Source organism: Hipposideros armiger, unplaced genomic scaffold (genome assembly GCF_001890085.2).
Source record: "Hipposideros armiger isolate ML-2016 unplaced genomic scaffold, ASM189008v1 scaffold_114, whole genome shotgun sequence".
NCBI lineage: Eukaryota > Metazoa > Chordata > Mammalia > Chiroptera > Hipposideridae > Hipposideros > Hipposideros armiger.
In genome coordinates this window covers 3,469,532-3,478,720 of record NW_017731464.1, presented here as the reverse complement: position 1 = coordinate 3,478,720, position 9,189 = coordinate 3,469,532, and the positions used below count along the sequence as shown (strand labels likewise).

General features: G+C 41.6%; 1 protein-coding gene across 1 annotated transcript in view; it reads left to right on the top strand.

The window, feature by feature from the left end:
- ANTXR1 (ANTXR cell adhesion molecule 1) overlaps positions 1 to 9,189 on the top strand; it is a 124,964-nt gene that overhangs the window by 112,132 nt on the left and 3,643 nt on the right. Inside the window, exons 11-12 of the mRNA XM_019647689.1 lie at positions 1,530 to 1,599; positions 3,033 to 3,111. Coding sequence (XP_019503234.1) covers positions 1,530 to 1,599; positions 3,033 to 3,111 — 149 coding nt within the window. The remainder of the gene's footprint in view (positions 1 to 1,529; positions 1,600 to 3,032; positions 3,112 to 9,189) is intronic.

The window sequence follows — 9,189 nt, the reverse complement described above, 5'->3', positions numbered from 1 at the left end:
AAAAATCCATAAAAACAGAGGCTGTGTTTCCCTTCTCAGAGCCTGTGTCTCTAGCACAGCATAGACCTTCAATAAATATTTGTTGAATGACTGAATGAGTGAATGATGTAGAATAACCTCCCTAACATTTTATCACTTGAAAATTTCCCTAGACATCAGGGGAGACTGTCATTGACCACCCTCTTCCTCCTCCTTCCATGGGAACATAGAGCTCAGCACTCACATGTCCATATCTAACTCCACCCCGGGTAGCTCTGCTCCTCAAATTCAGGCACGAGGGCACGGGGCTTCCTAATCTCTACTTGGGCAAGTGTTTAGTGTCAACCACATTCAAATATCATGAGAGACAACAGTTTCACAACAAATGCCAATAGCAGGATATTGTCCTTCAATTGTATATGTATTCTTTCTCTCCTGGTGTAAGTATTTGTATTCACAGCTTGATTAAAAGACATGAATTATTCATCTTTGTGTCACCTACAGGTCCTACCACAGTCTTTTGTACAGAATATGTACCCAGTGAATATTGGAATATAGTGTGTGTTTTTGTGTGTACTATATAGTGTATATATAGTATAACATTCATATACTCCCTATATGTATGAAGGAATGACTACTATTATATATAATGAGTATAGTAACTCTTCAGCACTGCTTCTAGCCCCAGAACCTGGAACACAATGACATTCTTAAGGAATTCTTGATTAAATCTGCTTAAGCTTTTCCCAGTCTCTTTCTCCCAGGATACGAGCAAGAACTTTCCCACCTCCAGGGTCCCCCTCACTCTAATCCATCTTTCATAGCTACATCTGCTAAAGCGTCCAAAATTCATCCAAAACTCATTTAAATTTTTCTCCAAAAACCTCCCAAGTTGTTTCCAGAGCTGATAGATCTATATCCAAATCTCTGAGTCTAACTCAAAGAGCTTGGACCAAACTTCTTCCTCTACTGATCTTTGCAAATCCTACATAACATCTTACCCTGGCACATACCTTTGGCTTGCCCTGTCTTTGCTCGTGTCATTCCTGCCACCATGAATGCCTCTTCCCCACCTCTCTCCTGAAGCACAGCTGAAGTGTTGTGTTCCCTGTGACCTCACCATGTCACCCACCTCAAGGGAGCTCTTTGTCCTCTGAAGCCAAACAATATTTTGGCTTAGCCACTTCATGTGTTTGTCAGAAAACTTTTTCCATGACTATGACTTCTCTAGCAAACTAGATTTAGACCTGAAGCTTCCTGAGAACCAGTTTAATATTTTCTTATTTCCCCTCAATTATGCCTGGTCTATGGTAAGAGCTCAGACTCTGTTTGCTCACCAATGGACTCAACTGGGTGTATGGGGTCAGGGACTCATATTCAATCAGGAGAGCTCGACTCGAGTGACTTTTATAGCTCAAGACGAGTTTCTATTTCAGAGTTATTGCTTTTCTAGTGTCTCCCAGGACTTGATCGATAGTCTCTTGGAGTCACTGAATTTGACATTGTAAAGTTGCTTTACTCCTCTTAATCCAGTGACTTCCTTTTTACAGATGAGAAGCCCTTTGCTGTGGAAGACACTTATTTGCTGTGCCCAGCGCCTATCTTAAAAGAAGTTGGCATGTAAGTTTCCACCCGCAGTGAATCTCACAGCCACAGAAGAGAGAGGAGGTAGAGGGGGACAAAGGGAAAAGCAAGAAGTGTCTCTCTTTGTTGTCATAGTGGAGCCTTTTTCTAGACTTCTCCAGGTAATGATGATGGGTCAATGCTTACAATGAGCCAGGCACCAGGATAAATACTTTATAAAGGGTGTCACTTATTCCTCCCAAGTTCCCAACAAACCAGATACTCACAACATCCTAATTTTACAGATGTAGAATCTGTGGCTGAGAGAATTTAAGTAACTTGCCCAAGGTCACACAGCAGTAAATGGAGAGTTTGGGGCTCAAACCAAGGTTTGTCTGGCTTAATCACAATCACATTTCACTCTCACACACATTACCGTGCCCTGTCATAATTGGCCTGCTGGATGATTAGCTCCTCCTTAGAGGTAGGGAAGCTCAGAAAGGCTAAGTGAGTCCACAGCTGTTTCAAGGTCCTGGGTTCAGACCTCTAAGGCCAAGCTCAACGCTCCGTCCTCAACGCATCTGCAGAGTAACCAGTATCTACCCAGACTGCACAAGGTTCCCTGAACTAATTCATGGGGGAAATCTCATGGTGGTGCAATTATAATAAGTGCTAGTGTGATGTGACCAAAATATTTAAAAGGAAAATTAACACCCTGAGCAAAAAAAGAGAAGCAATGATTGTGACAGAACACAACTAGCTTCTCTGTAAACATGTCTATGGCAGGCTGAAGTTAGAAGGGTGGCTTTAAGGAAAAAATGCTAAACTTATTCATCCGAATTCTGCTTTCAATCATTTGTTCAAATTGTAAAGCCTCCAACTCTAGTTGCCTAACATCCGCCTGCAATTCTACTGATTCCACAGCCTGTGCCCAGACTGCAAAATGCAAGCAAAATGCAAGCTTGTGTTTCAGTGAGTCTCATATTAGAAGGTAGGAGGCAAAAGGCAAGTTACTTCATCCATTGCTGCACTTCGATTAGTTTACTGGATAGTAACAAAGCCGCCCCTGCCAGAATCGGATCACTGAGAATCCAGATAACGACCACAGAACATTGAGTTGATAGCTTGATCAGTGTAGCCCCACTGACGTGGACCGTTTTTAAAGAAAACGTTGTCCTACTACAATGTGACAAGTAAGTTAAATGGAAGCAGGCTTTGCCCATTCAGTGCAATTTGCTGCAGTACAAGAAGGGCTGAATGCGCTGCCTTGATACACCAGTCAAGCAAATCTTGACATCTCCCTAGAGCATCAGAGACGGAGGGGCCCTACAGACCATGCTCCACATTTACAAAACAGACAGCTCCAGCCCTCAGACTACAGTCCCAAGGGTAGTTAAGAGCAGAGCCAACAGGGCACCTTTGTGTCTGGCTCTCAGCCCCTTGTTCCTTGCACACCATGCTGAGTGTCTCTGGTTTGCTTGTCATTGCAGGAAAGCCGCACTCCAGGTCAGCATGAACGATGGCCTCTCTTTCATCTCCAGCTCTGTCATCATCACCACCACACACTGTGTAAGTCACCACCTTCCCTTTTACCGAAAGCTTCCTTATCATTCTCATTTCCTTGGAAAGTGTTCTGGTTCGGAATTCTGTTCACCGAGCTTTGAGCCCGGCACTGCAAGGCCGATCATGAGTCGGGTCTGGGGTGTGCTGCACCCCAGAGTGTATCAGGAATGCCTGTGTTCGGGTTCCTCATTTCTGTGACTGAGGGTGATACCTGGACACATTGTCATGGCCAGATGGTAAGACAGGCCAGTGTCTGTGCAGTAGTGAGCGGGGATGCCTCGATGGAGTGGGTTTATGAGAAAATGCACAGAAAGAAATTGGACAGCATATACAGAAAACACATCTGAGGGAGTTTTTCTCTAAAGGGGAGCAAGAAAAATGGGGTAGTAACTGAAGGAAGATTGGAGTATAAAGAGAGTCTTTTACTTGGAATGGGAGAATTGAAACTTATTTAGATGATGGTGGAAATAATCCAGGAGAAAATGGAAAACTGATGAAGTGGGAAAGAGGGGGAAAGAGGTCATATGCCATAGGGGTTCGGAGGCAGGAGTAGGGACTGCACCCTTCCTGCCAGCTCCTCAGATACCCCTTCTCTTGATCATTCTATCAAGTAGTTTTTGTTTCTGGCTACACATAAAATCACCTGGAGAGCTTTTAAAAAATATGATGCCATAGCCTCATGCCAGACCAATTGAAACACAGGCTCTGGAATGGGCCCTAGCGTTGGCAGTTCCAAGGCTATGGTTGGGAATGTTTCAGCCTGTGTGGTTGCTTCCCACCATCAGCATCTCAGAGCTCAGCCCTCCAGAGGGCAGTCAGGGCTTGGTTAGCTTGTATACAGACCTCAGCCCCTGACACGAGCATTTCCAAAATAACCTTTGTCTGGATATTCAGATTCTATAGGCAAATGCACTTTTTCCATTAACTCATTCTTAGAGACAAATGTGTTCAGCTTAGGCAGATGACGATGGTCACTTCTTGGCCAGATTTTGGAGGACATGTTGTTAGAACCCCTAAGTCATTGGGGTTTGTGTCTTTAACACCATCATAGGTGGACAAGAGAGAGCAGGCAGCACTGAAGCCAACAAGTTAAAAATGAGTTATCTCCTAAGTAAGGGGGAGCCAGGACTCATGATGGAAAACACACCCTACCAACTTTCCCTACTCCATCCCTTCCATGCACTTTTCATCCTGGTTAAGGATGTTCAAACTGGTTAGGAACAAACCAGTTTTCTTGTAAGCAGAGTAAGCCAGTGCAATGGGTACAGACAATAGAAAAATTTTACTTGAGCAAAAAGAGAAGTCACAGAGAAGTGTCACCACTGAGAGATGTGTATGTCTCAAGCATCCATCAATGCAACGTCAAATCTGGAGACCAAATATGAAAACTGTATTCACAAGCAGTGCAGTTTCTTCAAATGTACCCTGCCTGGTTCTTTTAGAAATTGACCCTTTTGGACTCTGCCAGCCTGCAGGAAATGATTAAAATACCCAAAATCTAACAGCTCCATTCCAGATTCCTCTCTGCTTTGAAGGATCCAACAATGTGGGCCTGCATTTCTCATTTTGTCTGACCATACCAGAGAAACAGCACTGACCTTGAGGCCGCAAGGGCAGGGAAATAAAAAGGGGAAACATCTCAGAACCAAACCTGAGTGGTATGGCAGAAACAGGACTGCAAATTTAAGTCTCTAAGCCAAAAAGAAACAGTGTCCTTACTAACATAGCAATGAGAAAAGAACTCCCAGTAAAGTCTCTCAATATCTTCCCAACTCATTCTAGCCTTCACTTATACCTTATGTGTCCTTCATCTGAGTGCATGTCACTAAGTTTCCTGTTCAACTGACCCCTTGATCAACACCACCTCATAACATCTGCATTATTCCCCTTTTCACGTGAGAATGCTATGTTTCTACAACAAAGTCATGACCACCTTAAGATTTGAGATCCAGGTCCATTCATTCATTTATTCAACAAATATTGATCACACACAATGTGCTGGGCACTGGGTGCTTGGGATACATCAGAGAACACAACTGACACAAATCTCTGTCTAGTAGGGAGGGGAAGGGGAGAGAGGGCAGGCAAACAATAAACATAACAAATGAATTACACACTATGATAAAAGATACATATTCTATTTAAAAAACAGAGTAGAGTAAGAGGATTTGGTAATACTTGAGTGAGTGCAATGTAGATGGAGGTACATTGAAAAGGTAACATTTGAGTAGAGACTTTGAAATTGACTGTGAGGATACTGGAGACAGAACACCACTGTGCTTAGACCCCAAGACCAGACACGTGGTATGTTCAGAGAAGCCTGATGGTCAGTCGCTGGAAGAGACTGAATGAGAGGAACAGTGGCAGTGAGGTAACAGGGATTGGGAGGGGAGGGGAAAGTCTTATAAGAACTTTGGCTTTTGCACAGAGGTGGGACATCATCTGATTTGTATTTGAACCATCCTTCTCGTGGCTGGAACAGCCTGTGAGAAAACAAAGATGGAAGGATTGTGACTAGTTAGGGGGGCTCTGGCAATTTTTAGGCCAAAGATGATGGTGGGTTGACTTAGGAGAGAGCAAGGGAAACGAGAGAAGTGGTCAGCATCAGATATATTTTGAATACAAAGCTAATAGAATTTCTGAAGCTTTGGATGGAGGGCTTGAGAGGAGAGGAATCAAGAATGGCCACAAGGGTTTGGGCCTAAGTAACTGAAAGGATGGAGTTGCCTTCCGCTGACAGGAGGAAGATGGAAGGAGGAGAAGATTTGGGGTTGAGGGGAAAAACTGGGGGGTCAGTTTTGCTGTTGACTAGTTGTGTGGCCTTGACCAAGTTATGTAGCCCCTTTGTGCCTCAATTTTCTAATCTGTAAAGTTCAAATAATAATACTTTATATCTCTTAGCAGTGTTCTGAATATTAAATAACATGATGTATGTAAAGTGCTTGGCAGAAGGCCTGGCAGGTAATAAGCACTCAATAAATTGTTAGCTGATATTATAGTGGAAGCTTAGGCAAAATTATTGAACTAACTGGAGATTCTTCCCAGAGAGTTATTCTAACAAAAGAACTCCTCTGAGATAAGATGTATCCTTAGGAATGCATGTTTGTCACCCTGGTAATCAAAGGGGACAGAAAGGATGACCAAAATCATCCAGAGAAGGCCTATTGTCAAAAATAAAACTCCAATTCTCAACAGGGCCCTACACAGAAACTCAGATTAAAAAGACTGAAGCCATTGCTGGGCAAAATAGAGATGCAGGTGGGATGTGTGGTCATCCAGAATATGCAGTAACGTCTTGGACTTGCATTTGTTCCTTGGGCAGCTGATTTGGACAACAAGGTTTTCAGATCAAAAATGATCCCTTGTGTCTGAGTAAAGGGTTAGGCTTGTCAGTGCCAGTTGCACCCTGCCCAGTTCATCACCTGGAACCAAAAATAAGTTTAAAATATGTAGTTGAGCCTTTTCTTTTCTTGCTTTATTTGGTGCCCATTTGGACAACCGTGTCACAAGTTTTCAAGATCCACAACGAATAACTGTTGTTCCTGCCAGGAGCAGAAATTCCATGAAGTTTTACAGGAAAGAGATTTTTCCATCCAAGAACTAAAAGATTCCTATACAAATGGTAAACTTTGCTGAGCTCCATGGCTATAGAGAATGGTCAAACAGCCAAAGTCCTCTCTTACCAGCATATTTAAATATATCCAATCCCCGTCGTCTTAACGGGCCTCCCTGTTCTTCCCCAAGCTCTAGCAGTAGCCAAGAAAATCACTAATATGGTGCTATTTTAAGGAAAATATCGAAAAGAAGTTTGTCCTTTTGAAAACACAGCTAGCAACTTCAGTGCTTTAAAGAACTTTTCATGATAAGTTGTCTTCTTTTCGATAAATATCTTAAAATTCCATGATTTCCCACCCAAAGTGTACAAACATCAGGGAATCATTTGACAAGGATTTCTCAAAGTTCTAGTGTGTCTCTAGTGTTCTATTTACATTTATGAGTCGCTGTCCTTAAGGAGCTTAAAATCCAGTTGGAGGAATGAGTCCAGCAAGCATATATTATAAAAGAGCATATAATAAAGAACAAGATTGTGTGAGCCAGGTGCAAACGCTATAGGACTTCAGAAAGGGGAAGGAGGAATGAATCCAGGAAGATCCCCAAGGGCTCCATGCAGGAGATAAAACTCAAGTGGCAATTTGAAAAATGGTAACTACAGGTGTAAAAGTGGGAAGAGTCCCTCCTCTGAAGAGAAACCAACCTGAGCTAAAACTTGATATGTCCATGAGCATACTTGGTGCATGGTCCCTCCCAGGGTCTATGAGTCTTTCTTTTGCTGTCACTTTGTATCAATTTCTGGTACCTCCTAATTTGGGGCGGTGTCTCAGGTTGGCAACTACTCTCCTAGGATGTATACTTCATACCCTTGATCACCCAGTAAGTAACAGTGACACCCAGCTGATGCTCCCCACTATTAACTGTGATCAGGATTTGATTTGTATTGGTTTCCAAGTTGGAGAACCACCATCTCCAAAGAATGGAAAGAGGTCTAAAGTTAGACATAGGGTCTAAAATCACACTAAATCAATGGAAAAATCTTCTATTTTCTCCCTAATTTATATAAAAAACAGCCTGGCTACAAACAGCAAGAAGATTGAGTAAATTTCAGTGGACCCATGTCAAGTAGCTGTTCAGAGATATTCTTTTTTAATAAAAATAAAAATGCAACAAACTCAGCCCTGAGGTACCACAACAAGAACAGCTGCTCTATAATTGGAACATAATGGAAGAATTAAAAATATAGAACACTAATTTGAGGATCCTAATTTCAAATCCTAGCCCCTCGACCTTTCAGGGTGACCTTGCACCAGTTAACTTGAGCCTGTCTCAGAGTCTGCCTTTCATGGTTGTTGTAATTAAAAGTAAAATATATAAGGGGCTTGAGGGTCATGGTAGTCTGTCAAAGAATAACAGCTGTTCAGTGGTCTATTGACATTCTCTTTCTTGCCACGGAAAAGTCTAATGGCCTGTCCCCTTAAAGATTTACTGTTTATGTCTCATAGATTATAAGCAGGCAGTTTTTCCCTGGTTAAAAGGTATGCTTCCTTTTGAGTCCATGATAAGCATAGGAACAGGCTTTGAAGATGTTGCCTGCAGTATAACAAGGGAAAACAAAACACTCTGCTGTACACCTTAAATTAATATCAAATAATATTGAATGTCAACTGTAATTGAAAAATTAAAAAGGGAGGAAAGGTGAAGGGGAATAGAGGTTCAAATTTCTAGGTATAAAGCAAATAAGTCATGGGGATGTAATGCACAGCATTGGGAATATGGTCAATGATATTGTTTTAGGATTATATGGTACGAGATGGTTTCTAGACTTATCATGGTGATCACTTCTTTAGGTATATAAATGTTGAACAACTATGGTGTACCCCTGAAAGTCACATAGTATTGTATGTTAGTTATATTTTAACAAAAATCTTTTTCTTAAAAGAAGTTTTGGGTCGTCAGAAAAGTTATGATTCATTTTTGCATTGAAAAACATAGAAAAATACGTCATGATTTTCCCGATGACCCAATAAATTAGGTCTGTCAATAAGCCAATGGAATTAGGCAGCAGTTTCTTCACTATTTTGAAAAAAAGTTTTTCTCAGTAAATGAATCAAGTAAAGATGTACATAAGGAGAGGATTTAGACCATTTAGAAGAGCAAATTAAAACAAGTATTTACTAACATTGATGCATTGTTACCACATAAAAATTTCCTGTTATTATTTAAAATAGTCTATCATGCCAAGCCTGTTTGCAGGCATTTTGTCAGAGGAGGTACTGTTTCATGCCGATGAGATCTGCAATCACAGAAAGAATTTCACCAGACTGGGTGATCCTCCAGTGTCCCCTGAAGGAGCCGCGACTCACTGTGGTTTGGGAGTATGATTTGATTTCTACGAGGATAAACACGGTGCCAACTTGTTTCTCAAGGATTTTTAAAGCAATTTATCCTTTTGATTTTCATGAATTCAGACTGTTTTTTTTCCAAACTAGTGGTATTTTTCTATAGATGTGTGTGTGTGTGTGTGTGTGT